The 27,036-nt window shown below is 37.8% G+C and overlaps 2 protein-coding genes across 2 annotated transcripts; both read left to right on the plus strand.

Moving 5' to 3' along the window:
* Positions 1 to 1,144: 1,144 nt before the first annotated feature.
* On the plus strand, positions 1,145 to 2,218 carry LOC139722552 (galanin receptor type 2-like). Its single transcript, XM_071633844.1, has one exon. It carries the CDS (start codon positions 1,145 to 1,147, stop codon positions 2,216 to 2,218), a length of 1,074 nt encoding a protein of 357 aa, XP_071489945.1.
* An 11,272-nt stretch (positions 2,219 to 13,490) lies between these two features.
* LOC139723181 (di-N-acetylchitobiase-like) lies at positions 13,491 to 24,517 on the plus strand. Its single transcript, XM_071634440.1, has 7 exons — positions 13,491 to 14,046; positions 15,178 to 15,316; positions 16,991 to 17,193; positions 19,611 to 19,782; positions 22,611 to 22,708; positions 23,564 to 23,725; positions 24,144 to 24,517. Exons 1-7 carry the CDS (start codon positions 13,834 to 13,836, stop codon positions 24,345 to 24,347), a joined length of 1,191 nt encoding a protein of 396 aa, XP_071490541.1. The 5' UTR covers positions 13,491 to 13,833; the 3' UTR covers positions 24,348 to 24,517.
* Positions 24,518 to 27,036: the final 2,519 nt, after the last annotated feature.

The following is a 27,036-nucleotide window of genomic DNA, read 5'->3' on the forward strand; positions in this document are numbered from 1 at the left end:
AATTGCAATACAAAATGTGAGTGAAATCTGGAACTGCGTCTCAGTTGAACACAATAGTCTCAATAGGGCTGCATCAAAACTTATAGAGAAAATTCTGGAAGGATACATACGTCTAAAAAGAGCCGTTTTAATATTAAGCTGATATTGAATTGCTGTAGTTTTTCTTTGAACATGAATCTTTCGAGGGTTAAAAAGAAAAAAGTCAGAAACGGGAATGACCTTAAAGAAGGTGGCCCTACGGAAACAGCTGTTATGCCAAAGTACCTTAACCCTTCATAGTACAGTAGTCAGTAGAAGACAAACTTTGCCCCCGTTTTTGCTCCACAAGTTGTTATGACGTCATAATGCGTACAAACAAACCCACGCCCAAAGATTATCCCGCCATTTACCTGCGCTCAGTGGCCGAATGCCGCACTGCCATCATGTGACTGCGGCGAATGTAAAACTTCCCCCGCAATGATTGCCATTTCACTTCATTTCGTGATAGACGAATTTGTTTTATTCTGTCGCTTCTCATGCACTGCCGTGTAGAGATTGTTATCAATGAACTAAAGACGTAGAAGAAACTACACACGCCACGCATCGAGGGGAAATTTAAACAACTTCAATGCAACACATGACAAAAAAACTGTAATAGTGAATTTGAAAGCTTTTTAGTCCCATACCTGTCTTCTTCCACCAATGTAACAACAATATAAGCATGATAATGAAAGATCATGTCCCTATTATAATAAAATCGCAATGTTCATTTTAAACGTTTCCAAACGCCAGGCGATTTAGCTTGTTCTGGAGATTTCTAGAAAGGGGGAAGGGGAGAGGGCAGCATGTTTGTCATACTAGTATCGTGTGAACGACATATTCCATCATTGTTCGTGTTATTTTTCATTCATTTTCACTCTGCATGCTTCTTTATTGTTTTGTTTTGTTCTAATTTGTTTCCTTACAGAATCTGCGAAGGACCTGCTTGGTTTCTTTTCTCATTTCTTTGTATTTCGCCTCCTGCGATTTCCAAGTTACACGCACCGCCGAAGAGGGCGCTCGACATAATGGAGGGCATCCTCTGTTAACGGAGACATCTGGTTGGGTGGCGAGCTATCCTCGCAGCTATCCTCCTATAGGTGCTACAACCGACGTTACAGATGTAATGACCACTATCGTTGTAGGAATCTCGGAAGTGTTTCCGCCGCCTTCGACAATCACTTCCGGTTGTTGCAACCTGGCGGAAATTGGCAACGTCACAACGACAGAGCGGACGCGTGTTGCTGAGCTGCCGAAAAGAATGTGGACAGTGCACGCACTGCACTGGGAGTGGTGGACCATCATTCAGGCCATATCGGCCGGGTCGGGTATTGTGGGTAACCTGCTAGTCATAGCGGTAATCTTCCGCATTAAGTTCATAGGGAGTTCCAGCTCAACAGACACACTGATAGGAGCGCTTGCAGTGGCAGATTTTCTGACCTCCGTCTTCTTAATTCCTATCCCTACCATCAGTAACATCCCGTCCACGTTTCTGGGAGAGGTCTACTGCAAAGGGGTTTACACTGCCCGCTGCATGTGGACCTCTGTGTCTGCGTCAATCTTCACCCTCACCGCGATATCAGTCGAGCGGTTCGTTGCTGTCACCTTCCCGATCAAGTTCCGGGTCCTCTTTAACCAGAAACGCACGAACTTGGCTATCATTCTTATCTGGTCCTTAGCTTGCCTGCTTAACAGCTTCGCATTTTTCATTTTTCACGTCGATTCCGACACTGCCTCGTGCGTCATCCGATTTCCTACGAAGAACGGTCCGGAGATCCTCGGCATATCTTCGTACATCTTCGTACTGATTCTGCCCATAATCGTCATGCTGGTGGCGCAGTGTCTCACCGTCCACGCCTTGCATCTCGAGTCCCTGCACTTCGTAGGCAACACTGGCCTACCTAAGCCGAGGGTGCGGCTGCTGCAAGCCAAACGACGCGTCATTAGACTCATCCTCATCATTAACGTCACTTTCATCGTTTGCTGGACGCCGAACCAGACGATGTACCTCGCTTTCAATCTGGGTCTCTTGCCAGAGTCCTATCTCTACGGCGCCCTCGATCGCGGGTTGGTTGTCCTGGCGTTCGCCAATAGCTGCGCTAACCCCATTATCTACGGGTTGCAGAATCCAAGATTCCGTTCAGCCGTCGGCAAGTTTTGGACGTCGGCGCCAAGGGAGCGAATGCCAGTGTTTGGATAGGACTGTCTGCGGCGGACTCAGAGCGGGTTCTGACTGCTGCAGCGCCCTCTTCGAATGTCAAATCATTCCCAGCCAGGAATGGTGTCATCATGTGACGTGTCATGTTACAATCATTCTGTTAGCCCACAACCGTGTGACCATACAGACACTTACCTTTCTGAACTGAGTGAAATACAAAGTCATAGGCCTACCCAATCTGTTTTGTTGTTGTTTTTTCCTGGCACCAGTCAATCTGTTGTCTCTAATAATGTCTATCGGTGCCTATATAAATGAGTCCGATTTGTGCCTACACTGACAGTTGTACACTCTAAAAACATCCAGGTCAGAACTGACCCAGAAAGGGTCCGTTGGGGTAACACCCGGTTCTGGGAGTCACCCTGATCCAATTCATGACTCTGAATGGGGTCACATCTGACCCCATTCCTTGTCATTTCTGACCCGGAACGGAGTGTGACCCCAACGGACCCTTTTCTGCTCAGTTCTGACCCAGATGTTTTTAGAGTGATACCATCCAGAGAATTCATTCAAAATATTGTAGAGTGTCGACGGCATCGGCCTGTCTTTGACATTATCATGAAAATAATGGAGAAAATGGTCTCAAGCGGTAGATTGCATATTCTTAAACATGTGTTTTCATAATGTTTTCAAAAGCGAGCTAAAAACGATCGTTATATCCCAATATTTTCCTCCACATAAATTAACTCATGTCATAGGTTTACATTAATCTGAACAATGAATTTATAAGGCCATGACGATATTCTCACAGACAAACACAATTACTATACTTACTACAGGTCACGACATCACAGAACATTTTGTAAACGCACTCCTTAACACCTGCACCGTTCAGCACCCTTCGCACCCCAAATCTCAGAACCCAGTGAGTGGCGATATTCGTGACGTACACATTATAGTTTACCTTCTGTTGTAACCTCACCAGGGGCTATCTTTCTATGAAGTCACAATAGCTTTTGATATAGGAAGATGGTCTCCTTCAGTACCAGTCATGTTTCCCCTAACTGTATCAAAAATGTTTAGTTTGCTTGTGTGACTTCAATTTGGCAATATCAAACGCTGTTTTTTTTTTTTTCCTCTCTCTCTTTACAGACTTTGGCCGAAAAAAATACGCTTGTAGGCCTACTATGATTACTAATGCATGAAATAATTCATATGATTACCCTGACACTTTCTTTATTGTGTGATATTGTACTTAAAGAGGATCGCAGAAACAACCGTGACTGAAGTGAACAGGACCAGAAAAATATCAGGGCAAGTAGAAAGAAATGACCGAAGTTTTGGGGAAATATTTTCTATAATGAAACAACCTAATTTTAAGTTAAGATAATATAATTGCAATTTACGTGCGATATGTTTTGTTGTTGTTGTTGTTGTTATTATTATTTTTGTTTCCTTCGACTCAGCTTTCCCTTTACACAAACAGCGGTATAAAGAATGTTTATGCTGGTTGAAGATGGCATAGAAACGGGAGATAGTTTAGTGTCGTGATGTCTATATCATTTCATTGTAGTCTTTTTAGATTTGTGCTCGAAAATGATTTTTCCTTTTGGATTTAATTTAGACCAGTGTTTTAGTTAGATTTGCAGTATAAAGTGTAGCTCCAATGGAGGCATGAAAACATCACTATTATTGTCGGTTGTTTTTGTTTTTGTTTTTGTTTGTTTGTTTGTTTGTTTGTTTTTACATGTTGTAGAGGAAACGGCGCTTTGATAATCTGAATACAGTCAAACCTCACCTGAGTCGATTACAAAAATATTCAGGACGGGAGAAAATAATTCTGATTCATGGCCTATACGTGATAAATTCGCTATATACATGTTTGTATCCACCTGGGTATAATTATTTACCTTCGACTTTAGCCATATTTTTTTCCTTCTTGTCCGAGGTCGACTCCATCTGAGGCGAGGCTGACTGAAGTTTGAAGTTTGAAGTTTATTTGAACAATTTCTAGCGATCCCTTTAGGGGTATGAGAAATTTACAATGTCTTTGTAACAGTAAAATACAACAAACATGATGTTAACATATACATACATGTATGAACAAATATAATAATCATAAAGTACATTGAAAACACGATGGAAAGGGATGCCTGACACGAAAAGGACATCAGGGTACCCATGTACACCCATATTTGTGTATATACTGTACTTTAGCATACAAAAAGCATGTATTCATATAATTATGCATGTACACACATACAAAATTTCCAGGTCCAGAAGACCTCGCTGTAACAGGCTACCACTGTAGTTCTTAACAGTTGTGTAAAAAGAAAAGGTGGTGAGTTCTATAGGGTTGTAGTAATTAGGCTTTAGATCTGTTACCAGTTTTGAAAATTCAGCTAATCATTTGACAGCTACAAAGATATCATTCCATTTTCAAAATACATGGATAAAGTATTTGGGCATATAATATACAGTATATGGTAAGTGGAAAATAAGATCATGAATTTTCAGATGAATACCAAAAGTGAGAAGTTGAATAGTTAATGCACCATTCCAAAATAGTTACAATGTAAAGACGTGCCATAGAGATAGGAGAAGTACCACTTCCCCACTACAAAAATGAGCATGTTCCAATTAGACTTAGTTACCTAACTTGAGCAGGAAAATTTCAACAAACTTGGCAAGATGGGTATTGAGCAAAAGTGACATTTTTAAGGTGTTTGGACGGATTCGATACTTGAGGGAATATAAGCTTCCCTTTCCAAGTCAAAATATGTACATTGCATGAAATTCATCTCCAACTAGGTCCAAGTTGCAGAGAGAGCACAGCCTTTAGAACTGCTCTTGGAATATCTGTGTAACGGCCTTTAACACAAGGGAGGCGGTTATTTCCACAACGATATTTACAGAGATTCCCCCATTTTACATAATCAAGTCGAAACAGATATAGGGCTCCAAATGCATATGGTTCTTAAAAATCCTATAATTTGTACATTTACCATTTGTATTGACTGTGACTGACGTAGACAAATAACCTGTCCGACTTGAAATTTGAATGTTTATGCCAACTACTACGAGGTTTCGCTGAAAAGATTGCAACTTCGTTCTGTCAGTGTCCGTGAATAAGACTGAATGTAAGAAGTCGTATTAAAGCGTGTATTATGGAAGACTTAGTGGTTAAATCTGTCTGTCCTTTCGGACTTGTCTCAGGCTGATTATTGGAGTACTGTTAATTTGTATTTTGTGGAATTTGGCAGTCCATACTGTCATGCTCTGGGGTTTTGCCACGTTTTAACAGTGTTTGGGTATGTGTGGGAGCTTGTGTGAGGACATTTGAGTATCTGAATATAAGAACGACCCAAGTCCATGGAAGACAATTTCGAGTAAACGTTAAAAAAACTTCATATCTTTTTTATTTATCCAAGGATATTCCATTTAACTGTGATGGGAAGACAACATTGTGTATACAAATTAAAACATGTATTATTATGACAATTAACATTTACATTATTGTGGAGAGGCCATTTTGTGTGATGGACTTGGGTCGTTCTTTGATTCATATACATGATATTCTGCTATAGAGATGAGAGAAGGACGAGAGAGGGCGCTATAATATGAATGTAAGAATGATCCAAGTCCTTCATTCTTACATTCATTAAGATTTAACTCATTTATTTCAGGCACTTCCGGGGGTAAGTAGGATTTATCATTTATACACAAGATGAGTCCATGCATAAGCTACAATTTCCCATGTCAAACTGAATTTGGCCAAAAATTGGACTTGGGTCGTTCTTATATTCAGGTCTTCATTTGCTCCTGTGACAATTGCTCCCATGAAATATCTTCACTCTAATCCAAACATTGATAATCAACCCACAAAACTAAACCCAATCCTAATCCTAATCCTAATCCTCATATCGAAGGAAACATAACCCCCCCCCCCCCCCCCGGGATGTGATCATCACGACTCTAACCCTATAACCCCAAATCATTGGAGAAAACAAGACCCGAAACGCAATTTTTCGCTGTAGCTGCAAATGTCGTGTCACCGTTACGGTTAGTGGATTGGAGGGGGGGGGGGGGGGGGGGGACATGTCCCGCTCCAGCCCCAAAGTTTCCCCTACCACCTGTCGTGGACTTTCCTACCCCTAATTAATGTGACTTCGAACAATCATTATTAGAAAAGGGCTAGACATGGAGCAGACTTGGATAAAAGCGGGGATATTTTTGTTCCGTAGGTGTAAATTACATTCGATTCATTCATTCATTCATTCATTCATTCATTCATTCATTCATTCATTCATTCATTTTTTCATCTCCAACAGAACTTGTAAACACATTTTTTCTCACATAAAATATAAGTAGGCCTACAACGTGTAAACAATTACAAAATATGAAAAATGATATTTATGGATAAACAAATGATATAGGGTTAAAAAAAACCCCACAACAAACATTTTGAAGTTTAAAAAATGCAGGAGATGGGGAGGAATGCTGAAGAAGCAATGCTTGTAGGGTGCATTCCACCCAAACATATAGTACAACAAAATTACATAAGATGCCATGATCTTTTACTTTTGCACACGAAATTCAATTTACAAAATGAATTACACCGTTATATGCGATATATTACGATATCGCTATTTCTAACTGACTAAAACTGCAGTGTCTTCTTTTTAACAGCAATGAAGTACCATTGAAAGTTGGAAGTTCCTTGCCATTATTCCGCTCTCTACTTTTGTATTACGGAGGCAGTGGTGCATTATTTTCATTAATCATCCTATCCTATTTTTCACTTGAAGCAAAGTTATAGTCAACATTGTGAGACCTGCTGAATTATAATCGGCGTGAAAAGTCCAAACAATGATTTCAAATACCTTTTGCGTTGTATGATGTTTACGTATTTCTCTGTTCATTCATGTTGTCTGTCTTTGTTTTTATTGTTCACTTCACACGACGGGCACATCTCGTTAGTCAAGTTTTCCACTTCATGTATCATAAGTGACCCTGCATTACACTGAAAACCAACAAAAAGTCGCCAGACATGGATTTTTAGTTAACCCTAAAAAGACTGGGCTATTTTGGTAGCTCGAAAGACTGGGGGGGGGGGGGGGCTAAAGGCCCCCTTAAGATCACGGCCGTGGATCGCGCGATCGCCGCGAAAATTTGCACAATGGTAGTGTGCGATGTAATCTACAAGATTGTAGATTTGAATTTTCCAAAATAGTCTTCTTTTCTTTTATTTTGATTAATTTTTATGCTAATCTATGCGAGAAATCAGACTCTTTGATCTAAATCAGTAAATAAAGTTCCAAAAGTGCTCATAAATCAGTATAAAAATCGGATCACGAATGCAGTTGGTGAAAATTTTTTGTTAGCTCACTTTAACATACGCAGTATCAACAAAAATTTTGATAAGTTGCGCTTACTCTTAGAAAACCCAGATCATAAATCTTGCTCCATCATAGGGTTAACAGAAACATGGCTTAACTCTAATATCAGTCATTTATTTTCTTTACCCGGATTCGAATTTGTATTTAGAAATAGAAGCGAGAGAGTTGGTGGTGGAGTTGGTTTGTACATCTCGAAAAAATTTAAATATATTATACATGAGGAGATTAGTGTTATGAGCGATGTACTTGAATCCCTTTTTATTGAATTGATAAATCCACATGGAAAAAACATTATGATTGGAGTAATTTACAGGTCCCCTCGTTCGAATTTAAATGATTTTTTGACTGTTTTGCAGGATTTAGTACAAAATCCCATGATACTTGATAAAGATACATTTTTGATGGGCGATTTTAATATCGATCTCATGAAATGTAACTCCCAAAACAGTTCAAAAGAATTTATAGAAACATTAATGTCTGCTTCGTTTTTACCATTAATCTCCAAGCCTACCCGTGTCGCCAGCCAATCGGCTACCCTCATAGACAACATTTTTTGTAATGTTTTTCCACTTCCTGAGTCTGGTATCGTCCTCTCAGACATCACTGACCATTTTCCTATATTTGCTCAGGTACCAATTAAACTGATTAAACAAAATAATTATTATAAGCGTCGTAAGATTACTGCAGATAATCTTACAAGTCTCCAAAACAGATTAAAAGAAATTGACTGGTCTTCTGTATACAACACTACCGATGTCAACTTGTCTTACAACTATTTCATATCTACTCTTACCTCCGAAATCGATAACCATATTCCCCTGCGTAACATAAAAAATAGATATAAGCAAATTCCAAGACTCCCGTGGATAACCCAGTCTATATTACGATCTATAAATAGGAAAAATAATTTGTTTTATAAATATAGATGTACTCCTACTGAAAAAAATAAGAAAAAATATGTTTCATACAAAAATACACTCACCAAATTATTACGTACGCAGAAGAAAATGTTTTATGTTAATCAGATAAGCAAATACAAAAATGATATTAAAAACACATGGAAAACATTAAAGAATGCTATGAATACATCAAACAATTCATCTAATATTTCTGAAATTCGGTGGGGCAATGCCTCCAGCAACACTCCCGCTGGCATGGCGGAAATTTTCAATGACTTTTTCTCTTCAATTGGAAAAAATCTTTCTCAAAATATTCCTCTTTCTAGTAAATCTTTTAATGATTTTTTAGATACACCTAACTCCAAAACTATATTTTTTGACCCAACATATAAAGAAGAAATAATAAAGATTGTTGCTAATTTGAAAGAAGGAAAAAGTCCTGGTCATGACGGAATTGGCAACTATTTGATAAAAAACATAATTTCTCAAATAGTGGATCCCTTAGTACACATTATCAACTCATCGCTTACAACTGGCCATGTGCCAAATAGCATGAAAATTGCGAAAGTAATTCCTATTTACAAGAAAGGGGAGAAGGATGATGTCAATAACTATAGACCCATATCTTTATTATCTTCTATTTCTAAGATTCTTGAAAGAATAGTTTATATCAGGACAGTACGTTTTCTTAAAACCTGCGACATATTCTCAAACTTTCAATTTGGATTCAGGGAAAATCACAGCACAACACACGCACTACTATTATATTATATAATTCCTTAATTCTCCCATATATAAGTTATTGCAATGTTGTATGGGGCACTTGCGGCTCTACCAAAATAAATTCTATATTTAAACTACAAAAGAAAGTTATACGTATTTGTACAGGATCGCATTTTCTGGCTCATACTGATTCTTTATTTCATGAGCTTAAAACATTGAAGGTTTTTGATTTGAATATTATTCAAGTAGCAGTAATTATGTTCAAATATATACATCATCAACTTCCATCATCGTTTGATAACATGTTTAGGTTCAATACTTCTGTCCATTCGTACCCTACTCGTATATGTAGAAATTTCCACCTTTTGAATCCCAAATTATTAGTGACACACAAATCTATAAGACATTCGGGTCCGGATATTTGGAATAATCTCCCGGATAATATAAAGTCTTATTCAAGTATTTATTCTTTGAAAGCTTCACTTAAACGATATTTGATACAATTATATTCTCCAAACCAATTGAGCTAACATATATTTATAGTATAGATTGTCATCTTATTGTCAATCTCAATTTTCTTCCTACAACTGCATCTTGCACTCTCACCTGCAACTGCACTGCACTCACCTGATCACCTTCCTCCAAGAGAGTTATGTCGTTGGATAGTCATTTTATGAGGCCTCCATCCATTTCAAGCTTAATCGCTTATGATGGTGGTCTCCTGCATTCAATTATCTCTGCTGTTTACTGAAAAATACTGTATATTTTATTTTATGTTTCTGTGTATCTACATTGCTCAATGCAATCACCTATGTGAATCTATTTATGTACTGTTATCGATTTATTTCACTGCACTTGTTATTCTTTGTCTTTGTACTTTTTGAAGTTTGCATTCAAATTGCATCTGATTGAATGCAGAAATAAAAGCAAACAAACAAACAAACAAACTACTTGCCCTCATCGACAAAGTCACACACGCACTCGACACACTTTCACACACAATAGGTATCTTCTTGGACTTCTCCAAGGCCTTTGACACGATTAACCACGGAATACTTCTCGCCAAACTGTCTCATTATGGAATACGTGGAAAGGCCTTGGAGTGGTTCACGAGTTACCTATCAGAAAGATCCCAATTTGTACATGTCAACGGCTTTGACTCTCAAAGTAAAACAATTGCATGTGGTGTTCCACAAGGGAGTTTATTAGGCCCATTGTTATTCATTATTTGTATTAATGATTTTCATAGATCCTCGGAGAAACTTTCATTCATATTATTCGCGGATGACTCTAACCTTTTTTTTCCTCATCCTGACCCAAACATTTTAATAAGAACAGTCAATGAGGAACTGAAAAAGGTTATACAATGGATATACGCAAATGAATTGTCATTGAATATTCAAAAAACAAAAGTTATGCTTTTTAGTAATTCTTTAGATAGCCTCCCAGGCAAAATAACATTTGATACTACTCCCTTAGAAGAAGTTTCTTCCTTTAAATTTCTTGGTGTTTGCGTTGATAACAAGCTTTCATGGAGGAATCATATTGATAACATATGTAAAATTATATCACGTAACATTGGCGTAATGAATAGATTAAAATATTATCTTCCTTCATCTGCATTATTAACTATTTATTCTAGTTTGATATTACCTTATTTAAATTACGGGATTCTTGCTTGGGGTAATACATATCAGATGTTACTTGATAAACTTCTTTTACTGCAAAAGAAAGCGCTTAGAATTGTTTTTAATTTACATACCCGAGAACATACAGATGCTTTGTTTTCTGACCATAAAATATTAAAAGTAAATGATTTGTATGTGTTTCAACTTGGCCAGTTCATGTTTAATTACAACAGTAACTTTTTACCTAAAATATTCCATGATTTATTTCATCGAAACAGTCATGTTCATAACTATCCCACGCGACGATCCGACGAATTTCATCTTCCATTAATGAGAACCGCACATGCCCAAAATACATTTCTTTATACCGGACCCAGACTTTGGAATGATTTAGATAATAGTTTAAAAGATTCCCCCAAATTTGTTGCATTCAAATACAAACTCAGAAAATATTTACTTTCTACTTATAATCATAGATAATTTTAATTGTTTTGATTCATGCTTGAGCCTTCACCTGTCCTGATGTCGCAGCACTTGGCGTGTTCTGTGTGCAGACTTCTCTTCTTTCTTCTCTCCTCTTCCTCTCCTGTCTTTTGTTCTTCGTAGACTTGTATTGTTACCTTTCTCTCCTCTCGGTACTGTCTCGCGTCTTACAGTGTATATACGTGTGGGTAATCGAATGTGTGTACGAACGTGTTGTCCTTGTCATATTTTCCCGGTACACGTGGTTCAGTGAGCAGTGTCCGGGCAGCGTTTTTTTTAAAGACGGCACAGATTGGGGCATGGCGCGTGTTAAACCTATGGGAAAAACGTTGGGTTAGGGTTTTTGGTTATGGTTATGGTTAGGGTTAGGGTTAGGGTTGGGGTTAGGGTTAGGGTTAGGGTTAGGGTTAGGGTTTGATGGTTAGGGTTAGGATTAGGATTAGGGTTAGGTTTAGGGATAGGGTCCCCGATAGATTTTTTGTTTCCCCAATCTGTGCCGTCTAAAAAAAAAAACACGCGTCCGGGCACTAGCATTGGTATTCTATATTTTTTTCCCAACCGGTGTATCTCAAAATAATTACATGTATATTATTATAGAATAGTATATAATTTACTCATTATTTATCTAGCGATCCACGTCCGACAAGCTTTGCTTTTTAGTGGATCACTATTTTCCATAATCGAATTTATTTTCCGCTCGCCCACGAAGAATTTATACAGTGTTTTTCCTAAATATTGTACATGTTATATGTTGTTCTATAATTTGTCTCGTATATATATTACATGAATCTTTTGCAAACGTTTGAACCTTATTTCAACACATGTATACTTTGTACTATGTTTTTTTATTTTCGATGATTGGAAATAAACTATGATTGATTGATTGATTGATTGAATTTTTGGTCTAATTATTCTTTGTGGCATTCTTAGCAAATGTACTTGAAAAAAAAATTTGGTATCAAAATTAATTTCTTATTTATTTTATTATTTTATGAATTTCTTATGTATTTCCTTGTTTTTTCGACCTTTTGTTTTTGTTGTTTTTTAAACAAAATTTGTGGCAGACACTTTTTGAAGCATAATACTCCTAAAACAAATTGATTTTAGCCATTGAGAGTAAAAATAAGCATATCACTATGAACCATGTGAAAAAACTCAATTTGCATTGACTTTGTACACAAAATCACATTTGTGAGCCATTTTCGGTCTCACGTGCGTGTATAAAAAGTTATGTAACTTCAGAACCGTACCCCCGGGCGTCACAAATTTGGTGTCAAAATGTGCGGGAAACTTGAAAGAAAAAAGTCATAGAGCATCGCAGCGAGGGCATTGCGTGTTGCAGAGTAATCGCGCGAAATGTCGAGGGGGGGGGGGGCCTTTTAGGCCCCCCCCCCCAGTCTTTTTAGGGTTAAGGGTAGATTCTGAAAGAGCAGACTCTAATCTTTAAAATAATGTATAACTCAATTCAAAAGGGCTCCCCTAACCTACCTAAATACTGGAAAGAAAGCACACACTCTGGAAAAGTATAAACTTAAAAAAGAGGCTCTGAAGTACAATGTCTATTCTTAAGCGCTTACTAAGTATTATAATCTTTCATCAAGCCGTGCTAGCTGTGCGATGAAAGGGACAAAACACAGGATGTCAACCACCGGAGCAACAACAAGGAAGGGATCATCAGATTAAGCTGAAATTGAGCAGGATCACACGTGTTATTCTGTCCATGATTAAAGCCAACTTGCAAAGCAGTAGCATTATCCCTTCAAAAGTTATTAGACTTGAAAGTGAAGAGTGTACAAAGGATTTCAAGAAATTAAAAGGCACGGGGCCTCTAATACATACCTGATCATTCGAATACTCTCCCCCCAAAAACGGGTTGTACAAAAAGTGCTGAAAACACACTTTCCCGTATGTGTTATAGATAGCTCTTTCAGAAAATACGAAAAACTTAAGATTGACATAGTCGACCCTTTTCACCTGTTTTGAGTCCTCACGTAAAATCAATGGGTGCGACTTTTCGTTTGTTTTGTGGTGCACTGTCACATTGTGTTCGGAATAGCGCCATCTAAAATTCACTCACCATCCGCGAAGGCCCTGGGCGCCGCAGGCTGCGTGCCCTGATTATCACGTGTCCATTGGTCACCTGATTGTTCAACTTGCTCTCACGATACAATGCGGTGCGCTCCGACTCTTGTTTACCGTCACGCTCTCGATCTGGATCGGCGGCCAACCCTGTCTGTACGTAGTATCCAGCCCAAGCTATTAAAGCAAGGCCGTGAATAATGCCTAATGCGAAAGCTAGCTATCGAAAGGGGAAGCTTTACGGCATAAGTACAAAACTACGTAAAGGAAACATACCAGTACATTAGTGTGTTTTTTTAAGGAAGTGTTTCGGTTGCCTTGGGTAAACGAGTCAGACATTTGCCATTTTTTGTAGGCCCTGGCCTGGCCTGGCCTTGCTGGTACAGTGAGTTGGTGTATCGTCGTCTGGGTTTAAGATAATTAGTGCTCCTTCTAGCGTCTTGAAGAAAATGAGGTGGGTGTGTTTTCTGCTTCTCTGCATCGTACCGATCATCATGGTACATGCTGACAATGATATGACGTATCGCTCCCACTCCGTCCTGCCGAAACTCCACGGGGAAAGCCGCCACGGCAGCAGCAGCGGCCGGAGCGGGGAACGCGAAGGTTGCCCCTGTGAAGACCCAACACTGTGTGACACAATTACAACAACCCCGCAGAAGGAGGTAAATTTTAGGCCAATTCACTGGAGAAAAATTGTAGTAGGATTGATAGTAGTATTTACCTCACCGTACAGACGCAGGACTGGAGTCTAATTGTTGGAATGATAACTTTCTTTCATTAACTTACTTAGTTAAACTAGATTCATCATCCTAACGGACGTCTACTGAATTCCCTAACACTTGAACAGTTAGACTTGAGATAGATTTAGACGTTGCTGCTGCCAATCTGAAATACGTTAGTGACTGTTGAATGTTCCTTTACGAGCCTACAGCTATTGATAATTATGTGTTGATATGTGAATTATGCTGACATTAAGTGTTATATCACATCAGTAAGTTTAAAGGGATGGTACAGTATTGGTGGAGATGAGAATTGGGCTTTTAACTTTTTGCGAGATACCATTGCAAGTAAACACTTGTGATACAGTACAGAACATATCATTTTAAGAGGAATTCAAAGTTTATTTGATGAAAATCGCGTTTGGAATGACTGAAACATCCAAGACCAAAGTAAAACAAAGCGATTGTAATAAAGTGTGGGTCCCACACTTATTAGAATCCCTCTTTTTTGGATATCTCGGCCATTTCAAAACCAATTTTCATCAAATAAACGTTGAATTCCTCATAGAAGTACATGCTCTTTCATATTTCATTAGAGATTTTCATTATCTCACCAAAAAAACAATGTTAGAAACCTGAAATTAGGTCTCAACCAAAACTACACGATCCCTTTAACGTTAGACTGAAAATGGTGATAAAAAAATATTCTCAGGAACAAATTTAGAAGGTCTAGTTTGTTTAGAACTCGACATATTGATATGATATTCGTGGAAAACACATCTTGCCCCATTACGACGAGTTCCTGGAAAATAATGTAACTCAAAACTGTGGTTATCATTAACTATAGGGTGTATGACACAAATCAAGACACCATTGCCTGGCTTGTACTTTGGCATATGCCATAAAATGATCAGAATTTGGTGATAATGCAGTTTTGTTTCAAGTGAATATCACGATTTACACGAGTTCTGCAGAAAAAAAAAAAAAACTGGGTTAAAAATGACACCAAGGCATATTTTTTTCCCCGCTGGTTTCCTCATAAATCTTTCTCTCTTGTTTTGTTTGTTTCTTTAGATTATGATTTTTTCAGTCAGTTCCTCAAATTGGCAACACTATGACTGGGATCACATTACGACTGTGGTGATGTTCAACTACTACGACCCTAAGCTGATGTGCCATGCCCATTCTCGGGGAGTTCGAGTCGTCACCTTGGGTGAGACGTTGATTTCAGTTTTCTTTTCCTTCTTCATCTCCTTCCTCAATAACAACAACTACAATTGACCCATTGAGTGCTTTGAGTACTGATTGACACAGAAAACCCCATAGCATTCTACACACTGTCCAAAGTCCATGGCACTAGAAAGATTAACTTGCTAATATATTTTTTTTTTGACTTTTATCATACTTTTTGTATTTTTCACTTTTGCGGGGAGGTACAAATTTATAGGATTTCATTTCATGAACATTTTCTGCAAAGTAGAACACAACTTTATTTCACTTATGAATACATCTTTTTAAATCCTGCTACACAACCAGGTAACTTGTCTTATCTTAGCATGTCTGTTCTTTACATCTTCCAGCTACATTATGTGACCCTGCACCTCAAAACAAACAAAAAGTCGCCAGACATGAATTTTTAGTTAAGACCATATTCTGAAAGAGCAGAATTTAAGCTTTCAAATGATGTATAACTCAAATCAAATGGACTCTCCTAACCTATCTAAATATTGGAAAGAAAGCACAAACTCAGGAAAAGTGTGAACTGAGAAAAGAGGCTCTGAAGTACAGTGTCTATTCAAGCGCTTATTCTTTACCAAACCGTGCTGGCTGTGCGATGAATGGGACAAAAAAAGGAAGTAAACCACCAGAGTAATAACAATGAAGGGATTATCAGATTAAACTGAAATTAGGCATGCCTCATTAACACATTCTGTCCATAATTAATGCCAACTTTCAAAGCAGTAGCACTATCCTTTCAAAAGTTATTAGAGTTGAAAGTGAAGAGTGTGGACAAGGTTTTTCAGAAATGAAAAAGGGATTCTAAAGACACACCTAATCACACCATTCTACCAAAAATGTTCGAGATAAACTGCAAAAAAAAAACCACACTTTCCTGCCCGTTTTATGATACCAAATTTTAGCATAATGTAAAAGAAGACCCGCTCTTTCAGAAAATATGAAAAAGTCAAGTTCGGCTAGGTTGACCCATATCACTTATTTTCAGTCCTCACGCAAAATCAGTGTGTGCGACTTTATGTTCGTTTTGAGGTGCACGGTCACATTTAATATGTATTTACAAGTGATGTCACAGCAATTCAAAGTCAATTTTGAAATCTACACGATGTATGATTAGCTCAGGTCCATAAACTTAAAAGGATGGTATAGTCTTGGTTGAGGTAAGGATTCAGTTTTTACCGTTTTGTGAGATATTTAGAAACCACTCACATGAAGTGTTAAAAAGCATACCTGTACAAGTCTAAGGGGAATTGAAAGTTTATTCAGTGAATTATGTCAGTTTTGAAATAACTGAGATATCCAAAAACAAGGTGAAACAAACAGATATTAATAAAAGTTGTGGCCTGTCACATTTTATTAGGATCACTTTTGTGGATCGGCCATTTTAAGACCAATTTTCATCAAATAAACTGTGAATCCCTCTAAGAAATACATGTTCTTTCATAATTTCTCATAATCTCATGAACACACACACACACAAGTTTGAAATCTGCAGCCCATCTGAACCAAATGTGTACCATCCCATATAGTTGTGATGCATATTTTGCCATTACATACAGCAGACCATATCCTGTTGCATAATTTCTCCTTGTATTGTCTTTGTGACATATTTTTACCTCCTTCTCTTCATCTTCCATCTTCAAATTTTCAGGTGAATTTAAGGTCGACCTTTTAAAGAATGACACAGCTCGGACTGAATGGGCGATGGAGAAGGTCAACTATGTCACTCGCCTTTTCCTGGATGGGATCAACCTCGATATCGAGTTTCCCCTGTCGGCCGACGAGGCGCCTCTTCTGACCTCCATGGTTGACATGACAACCAAAGTCTTCAAGAACTCCATACCACACTCTCAGGTTACAATCTCATCCTTTCCTTGTTTGCTTTAAGAACTTTATTTTCCTCTCATTTCGTCTCTTTGTCTGTCTGACCGACCTTGTATCCCAGTCTAGGGCACTGTCTTAAAGGGGCATTCCAGGCGATTTTCATAATTTCACTTTGTGTAGTACATAAATTGACAGCTCCATGCATACACAGAGACTCCAACCCTAAAGCACCTTCTGATCTGGAGATTCTCCCGCCTGAAACCCCTAGCAAACGGGAGACTCCAACTTGATGTGTGCGAAGCGCATATCACGAGTGCACAGTTCCTTGCGGCCGGGATCCAGGGCCCGCTTTTGCCCTAGAAGCTCTAATAATTAGGGTTCTTCAATCTTGATGCTCTCTTGTGCTATCTAAAGGCTTATTTTTCAACATACGAAGACAAAAAGTAAGAAATCATTTCAAACGGGAGACACAGAGCCAGGGCGGGAGAAATTAAATCTCAAACGGGAGAACGGGAGATTTTGCAAAAGTGGGCTTTCAGCGGGGGATCTCCCGTCGAAAGCGGGAGAGTTGGAGTGTCTGCATACATGCAGATTCATGGAATTTATTGTGCTTCTTAAGCAGAGAAACCAATGAACTGAAAATTTTAAAGGGGCATTCCAGATGATTTTCACAATTTCAGATCATGTAGTACATAAATCAAGAGCTCCATGTATTTATGTGGAATTTGTTGTAGTTCTTGAGCAGAGAAACAATTAATACTTTGAGGAACCTTCAACAATTTACACTGAACAAGGATGATGACATTGGAGCCTCACATATTTCAGAAATGTAGCACTGTAATTCCATTACAACACCGCTTGCTCAACAAGTTCACCTGTGAAGAATGTATGCATGCCATATTCTTTTGTTCTTCTTCCTAGAGCCCCAACTCATGCATTCTTACAGAGAGGCTGCCATGTCATCATCCTTGTTCATTACAATTTGTTATAAATTTTTAAAACATTATCATTCCTCATCCCAATTACTATAGATTTTGAAATTCTGTACTCAGTTTAACTCTTTATGTGCCACGTTCGCACGTCCGCCTCAGTCGACGGTGTGCCAACTTCGCATATTCTGCTCAACGAACAAAGCCGACAAAACCGATCGATAAATCGCTAATCCCGCGGTACAATCAAAGCGTTTCTAGCGCTTTTGTTCCTCTCACATACGGTTTGCATTCTGTGTGGTGATTGACTACCAAGTGGTGTTCCAAACTAGATTTGCGTGCACATTCTAAGTTTCTGTCACTATTTTATATGCAAAAGTCATGCCTTTACAGTAATGTATCAACTGGTAATGCGAAAGAAATATTGAAAATAGAATTGTTATACATTGTATATGGAAGCAAAGTTTGCCATTCCTCTTTAACTTTGCTCACTATAATGCCCAGCTTAATAGAAATTTGTAGAAGTTATACAAATTGGAAAAACAGAATTCTTTCTCAAAGCTTGACTATACCATCGTGTCTCAGAATAACGTGGCACACAGGGGGTTTTCACCATGGCACATAAAGAGTTAATTAATTTATAGTTTTTCAAATGTAAAAGTCTGAAAATCATCTGGAGGTCCCCTTTAAAGAGGTACTGTTTTATAGCACATTGTAATAGCGACACAGTTCAGCACTGTTGGTTTAGTAACTCCAGAGAAGTCTAAATAATGATAGTATTTTGCTACTTTTATATATTGTATATGCCAACTATATAGGGTGGTCCCTGGGCCCCATTTCACAAGAAGGTGATATGATAGCAACTCTTGCCGGAATGGCAGTTGTCATGGTAATGACTAGAATCCAGCTTCCTGATTGGCTGTTGCTATGTGAAGTTTGTCATTCCGGCAAGAGTTGCTATCCTAACATCTGTTATGAAATGGGGCTATGGTCTTGCTGTCTTAAGACATTAAAGGGATAGTATAGTTTTGGTTAAGAGACCTAATTTCAGGTTTGTAACATTTTTTGGTGAGATAATGAAAAAAAAAACCTCTTATGAAATATGAAAGAGCATGTAATTCTATGAGGAATTCAACGTTTATTTGATGAAAATTGGTTTTGAAATAGCTGAGTGCAAAAAGAGCGATTCTAATAACGTGTGGGACCCACACTTTATTACGATCGCTTTGTTTTACTTTGTTTTTGGATGTTTCAGTCAATCCAAACCTGATTTTCATCAAATAAACTTTGAATTCGTCTTATGTTAGCTGTACTACATAAGTGTTTTCTTGGTATCTCACAAAAAGTTAAAAGCCCAATTCTCATCTCCACCAATACTGTACCATCCCTTTAATCTTTTATGGTTCCAAAGGAATTTTTCCATGAACTTCGCTCAACTCATCAAACATTTTTACGTCAAACAGGAAAATAATGTATTTTTTTTTTCGTTGGTGTTGCTTCTTCACTCACCCCATCCAGGTGACCTTTGATGTTGCATGGTCTCCAGGCTGCGTTGACCTTCGCTGCTACGAGTACAAGAAGATCGCAGATATCGTTGACTTTGTCTTTGTGATGTCATACGATGAACAGAGCCAGATTCAAGGGGATTGCATTGCCAAGGCTAACTCACCGTATGATAAAACAGCAAAAGGTATTTTCTTGTTTCTTAATTTATTCATGCATTGTTTTTAAACAGTGCCTCTTATGGAATGGCATAATTTAGTCAGGAACAAGTTCCATTAAAAGGATGAGAGCTAGTGTATGCTTGTGATTGACTTTGGAGCCATAACACAAAAGGTCAAAGTTTAAAGGTCAAATACCAGGATGTCATCGTGCAAGCAATAGGTTGTGTTTTTCTTTTATTTTATTTTTCATGAAAGGCAATCCAAATTTCCCTGTGGTAAAGCATTAAAAAAAAACACCCAACTCTGCTAGTGTATCTCTATTGGTAGGTTGTTTCTTTTTGTACAGTCATGAAAGTTAGCAAATCAAGAGCTGTCATATGTTACAAGAATCTTGCAACCAATTTTATCAAACTCAGCAGAATGGTATCGTTATGAGAGTTGACTGGTATGAAACATGTACATTCCAACAGTAAATAAAATCAAATTTTCAATCTTTTTGTAACCCTTTGCATGATTTGAGAGCTGATTTTCAGAGAAAACCTCACAGCTCAGTACACACTGTTCAATGTTCTGGATGTAAAAGGGTTAAGCCCTAGTTGATGCATTGACTGTTGGATTTCTGCCATTTTTTTTTTTCAGAAAGAAACAATGACAAATCATCATCTCTCTTTGCTTAAGGAGAATCCCACAAGATTTATTTATCTCCGAAAAGTGCGCAAGCACTGGCATAATATTATATTAGGGTAATATTCTCCCTACCTTCTGAGAGAAGTATCAGTTATTCTAGATCTGAGAAAGATTAAAGGGGATGGCTAGTAACTGATCAGTGGGAATCAGTGGGAATGCTGGAGGATGATTGTTCCAATCCTTGTGGTATCTGTTTAGAGTACATTATATATCTATTGTTGTGTGAAAATTATTTGCTTCAGAATGGTCTCATATTCAAGTAATGTGCAGTTTAATGTTTCCAGGTTAGCGTGCCTGGTCAGTGACGGGGCATTAATCTGCACATTACTTGAATATGAGACAGTTCTGAAGCAAATCATTTTCACACAACAGTAGATATACCGGGTGTCCCAAAAAAAGCGGAACGGTGGATTTTCAGTATCTTGTGGTCTAAAAGTTATATATCTTTTGACATCATTAGAAAGAGCATCTTCCGCAGAAGACTATGATACCAAAATCATTACATTTGGTTCAGTACTTTTTATTCTACGCCAATTTCTGAAAATGCAGTCATTGTCAAATTTTGCCGGATTTTTGCGACTTATGAGATAATAATTTGAGTGCGACACGCTATCCATACGGTGAATATTGTGTAAGCTCGGTGATCCATGTCAACAAAAGATACAGCTTTCACATTGAGCACGGCACGGGCCAGGAAAAAACAGTGTGTGTGTGTGTCTGTGTGTGTGTGTGTGTGCGCGCGCGCGCTCCCAATATGAAAGCGTTATCTTTTGTTGACATGGATCAACGAGCTTACACAATTCACAGTATGGAACGCGTGTCGCACCCAAATTATTATCTGATAAGTCGCAAAAAATTGAAAATGACTGCATTTACAGAAATTGGCGTAGAATAAAAAGTACTGAACCAAATTTAATGATTTTGGTATTATGGTCTTCTGCGGAAGATGCTCTTTCTAATGATTTCAAAAAATATAGCACTTTTAGAACGCAAGGTACTGAAAATCCACCATTCCGCTTTTTTTGGGACACCCGGTATAATGTATTCTTAAATGAATCCCACAAGGATTGGAACAATCATCCCTCAGCATTCCCACTGATTCCCACTGATCAGTTACTAGCCATCCCCTTTAAGTGCTCTTTCATTTTGCGGAAATGTGAAAATATTATATTGAATTCTGTTTGTGTTTTGTCAATTTTGCTGTCGTCCAGTGACTTTCCAAGCTAATATAGTATTCTCATCCAGTGATGGCGGCACTGAATTTTTAAAAATTCATAACTTTTGAACGAATTGTCTGATTTTCTCAAAGTGGCAATAATACAACGCTGCACAGTGGCACTGGTCTGACAGTCCCTGACCAGTAAAAATCACTGTCGGACCAGTAACCTTTTCAGGAATGGACCAGTAAAAAATTGAAGAAACTGGTTACCGGTACTTACTGGTCTGACAGACAGGTTGGGCTAGTAGAAAAAATGGGTTAGTGTGCAGCCCTGAATAATGTGTTCTTACACTTGTCTTGTCCTTTAACTCTTTATGTGCCACGTTCGCACGTCCGGCTCAGTCGACGGCGTGCCAACTTCGCATATTCTGCTCAACAAACAAAGCCGACAAAACCGATCGATAAATCGCTAATCCCGTGGTACAATAAAAGCGTTTCTCGCGCTTTTGTTCCTCTCACATACGGCTTGCATTCTATTTGGTAATTGACTATCAAGTGGTGTTCCCAACTATAGATTTGCGTGTACATTATAAGTTTCTGTCACTATTTTATGTGCAAAAGTCATGCCTTTACAGTAATGTAGCAACTGGTAATGCAAAAGAAATATGGAAAATAGAATTGTTGTACATTGTATATAGAAGCAAAGTTTGGCATTCCTCTTTAACTTTGCTCACTATAATGTTCAGCTTAATAGAAATTTGTAGAAGTTATGAAAATTGGAAAAACAGAATTCTTTCTCAAAGCATGACTATACCTTTGGGTCTCAGAATAACGTGGCAAACAGGGGGCTTTCACCATGGCACATAAAGAGTTAAGTATGGGGCCCTTGCCCTAGTTGGCATTTAAGGAAAGTTTGTTTAATTTGTACCCTCAGCTGATTTGCATGCTGTTTCACACCACATCAATTAATATTCATTTCCGCTCATGCATATTCATACCTGATTCCAGGAATCCAGGCGTATCTAAACCTTGAAATTCCTGCTGAGAAGATGGTCCTAGGTGTGCCTTGGTACGGCTACAACTACCCCTGTCTCAACCTTTCTGATGTACGTATGGCACTTGTGATAATTTATGAAATGTACTCAAACTCTTTGCATATATTGCTAATGTATCAAAACTTCACATGCATATTCAAAGTATATATGCATATCCTAATTTGGAAGTGTATGCATATTGATACTCTTAAATCTAAGCATCATCATTTACTTTCTTGAAATACTCAAAGTCATCAACTTTGGTATGAATATGTAAATCTAAAGTATATTATATATGTTTGTTGACCTGATGAAGATATGAATATGTATCACATGCAAGCACAGACATGAACAGAGTTATAGTCATGTAATAGTGTCTAGCATATTCACATGAGATTAAATTTAATAATAGTTCTCACTAACTTTAAGAATGTTGTCCAGTTCTGCACAAAATTTCCTCAGTGTATTTCCTTTGATTACCTGCCTTCATTCATAGTTTCCCAACCTAGATATTAAAGGCATAATTTACCATTTGCAGATGAAACAAAAACCCAGCATTAGTGCTTTGAAATAGTTCTAAAACATGAGTTAGGGATTGAAACAACTACCGATACTGTAAAAATTTGAATTGGTGAAATTGATGTTAAGTATTGCTAAACATAACAAAATGTGAGCAGTAGTTATAATAGAAATGTTTCCAGAATAAACCACCTACAGTTACGATTTATTGAGAAAAATACAGATAATGCCTTATATTTCAGGCTTTATTGCAAAAATGTATATGATAGGATGCTTGGTGCTACGACAGACCTACACTTATGGATTTAATGTCATATCCTGAACAATTTTTTAATCACTGTTCCCAAGGGTAAACAGGACCTTTAAACCTTGATTCAACTTTCCCATGTTCAATCCACTTGACTCCAGACTGACGTTTGTTCAATCAAGAGAGTTCCATTCCGTGGAGTGAACTGTAGCGATGCGGCGGGGACGCAAAAGGACTACTCAATGATCACCAAACTCTTGGCCGACAATTCGACGGGAAGGAAGTGGAGTAAAGACTATCAAGCTCCCTACTTTGATTACAAGGTGGGTTTGCATATAATATGCCATATTAGTTGATGTCAATGAAGGTTTGAATGGATAGATTGATGGATGGATACATTAATAGATGGATGCAAAATCAACCTTACTTAAGTCGACCTCACATAAGTCGAATAATTGCCTAATCGAAGGTTTTTTCAAATCCTCTTCTCCGTGTTTATTTCATTCCCTCATAAGTCTTATTTTCTGTTATTAAAGTAGAAGCTATCTCTTTTAGTCCAAATAGATTCGACTTGGGCAAGGTTGACTGTATTTGAGATCAAATTGTTAAGTTGGAGAAATAGATATATCTGGGTTTATTAGATTAGAAACAGAAACTAAACACAAAATCTGAAATCAAAATGATTGATGATGTTAGTAGAGTCTGTTTATCGCTATCCTACAATCTTTTTACCAAACACAGAACTCCCAAACAGGTCTCATGACGCAGGTGTGGTACGACGATCCCGAAAGCCTTCAGCTACGCTACAACTACGCCAAGAAGTTGGGTCTTCTGGGCGTTGGCCCTTGGCACGGCGACGCCCTGGACTACAGAGATGATCCGGTGGCCAAAAACTTGACCCAGGCCATGTGGGCAGCCATGGCCAGCTTCGTGGGTCCAAAGTAGCAGTGGCTTTGAAGTGCGCCCTCTCTTGCTCATATCTTGACAGGATCCTTAAACCTTGTCTAACTGAGGCAGAACATTTGAAGAGTTTGAAAGCAAAATGGGCTGAGCACCATTTTCTGACATTTTAAAGCAAGTCCATCATCAGATAGAGCAAAATAAAACCTTTGCAGTGATACGTCACCTTTAACATTACCAGGAATATTCTTGAAGTTATTGGAAATTTGTCATAAATATGATATTTTCTTAATATTTTCTTTGTTTTTGTTTTTTTAGCTACTTTAATCACAAGTATCTCAACTTAACAAGAATGGAGTTAAGTCCTTTTGTGATCAAACTCTTCATTTGGTCACTAGAATTCTTTTCCCTCGTAAATTTCTGGCCTGTGCTCGCTAATTTAATAAATGTAATTATATTGAAGTACGACTGATATGGACAGTTGTGAACCAGTGGATAAAAGATTTAGACACACTACCTCCTTGATTGCTGGGATTAGTAGGCACAAAAAATTCAACATAAGAAAATTGCCAAGCCAAATTCAGCTGTATTTTGTGAAATAACTGAATTATTGCTCTCTATTTGTATTGTTTTGAGAACCTGCTGTATTATGTGCAATGCATTCATGAAATTGAATGTAAATGTGTTGATCTTTCATCAAATGAAATGTTTGCACTCATTCTGAAATTCACACTTCTCTGTATATTATGATAAAAGGCAAAAAAAAAAAAAAATCGACAGACTTTGCTAGTAAATACCTTAAGGTTTCAATAATCATGACGAATTTCACCAATTCAGTTTTGATACCAACTCTTTTGATTGCCAGTTGTGCTAATTGCTAATTCACTTTGGCTGTCAATTATAATACTGGCCAAATATGCTGGAAATATCACAATAGAGTGTGTGAAATTATTTAGCTTTTTGATGTCACAGAAGCTAAAATTGAATATGTATGAAGGGGAGGAGACAACACAGTGTTACCATGGATACAAAGGTGGAGACAAAAACAGGCAAGCATTGTTTAACCCATTCACTACAAAATTTTGAAATACCCACAACCTTTTCTCAAGATGGACCAAGTTTCTGGAGGCCACAGATTAATACACAGTTATTCTCATACAGGATGACAATACCTTTGTGTCCCTCATAATCATGCTTCTAATATCCGGAGGTCCGGAGGTGATGTCATAAACAGGAACGGTTCGGGAAAATTCTGCAGTCTCAGTGGTTGAGGGCTTTGCACTGATTTTTGTTTGCTGCATATGTGATAACAAATAATTATTTAATTATTAATGTTTTAGCTGCTGAAGATTCTGTACATAATACCCTATTGTTCCCTGGAAGGTACAGCAATGTTGCTCTCATTTCCACATTCTAAATGATGAAATGGTTCAATGCATGTTTATCTTTGTCTATTATAAGTTATGCTTATTTGAAAGCATAATTAAGACTTCACCAAATAGACTGGTGTGTCACACAGGTAACTCTGACATGTACTTTTGTTGCATTTGACCTTTTTCAAATTATATAATTATATACCCTATATAAAAAACTATAAAACTATAAAAAAAAAAAAAAATTTTAAACTGACAGTGGTTTCGGGCGTTTCACTGACTAATGGGTTAACCCGTTTATAAGGATGAACTGATTTTGCTATAACATGCATTTTTCGTAGACACCTGCCGGAGTATAGGCCTATTCAGGAAGTAGTCTTCGACAGCTTTAATCTTAGTCACTGTAAACATGTTACCACCACGCACGTGAACGAAGAGTTTGTGCATTTAGCAAGAGACACCTTTTGGCTAGCTGACAATACATCCAGTAAAATTTTATACTGTGCACATCCAGTGGTTATTGGATGCACGGCTGGAACTACTGGATGCATGGTAGATATTGCCAGTTATGTATTTATGGCAGGCAATAAAAAAAATGAGTTCAGTAAATTTGTTATGCACCAGTCAGTAATGAATACATTTGAAAAAATAGAAGTGGATTTCTGGCAAAAATTTGTCCACCGTTTTTTAAAACGGGTAATGCAATAGTGCATGTGTTTTCATACATCAGTAGGAATAGTGTGCATGTGTTGACTATGGAATCCACGCTAAACCCACTCTGCTGCACCTCCTGGTTTAAACAATTCCATAGTTATTCAAATTCATGAAATTCTTTCGTCGAGATGTTTTTCGTGGTAACGTACTGATTGACATAACGTCGATGTAGGACAATTTGTCAATCAGTTGCCAAGTGCCATAGTTGTCTAATGCACACAATTTCTACTGGCGCACTCAAACCTCTGCGGCATTTTGTGTAATGTATGTGGTTATAAAGCAGGTTTCGCCTGTCAAACCTATGGAAGCACTCACTAGTGCAAATAAAATTGTGCATAATTTGTAAAATGGCGAGTTGAGCTAATTAAAGGTACTTGGTATGTCCTGTTGGTTGTGAGTTTTTCGTGTGTCTGTTAATGTACATGTACAGTATTATATACTACCGGTATTTGTGCGTATTTTTGTATGCATATGTGTGTAGTTGCCATATAATGGTTAGGCACGTGCACTCTATTCTTTGTCATAATTTTGTACGTTTTATTCAAATCTTTTACATTACTAGTATATCTTTCTGTTTGTTCAATCATGCACCACATGCTAGTTTTTTCGAATGCGGGGTGAAAAAACAACAACTAAAACAAGGATTT

Source organism: Diadema antillarum, unplaced genomic scaffold, assembly GCF_040938485.1.
Source record: "Diadema antillarum isolate AM-2024a unplaced genomic scaffold, OU_Dant_1.0 scf00000014, whole genome shotgun sequence".
NCBI classification, from domain to species: Eukaryota; Metazoa; Echinodermata; class Echinoidea; order Diadematoida; family Diadematidae; genus Diadema; species Diadema antillarum.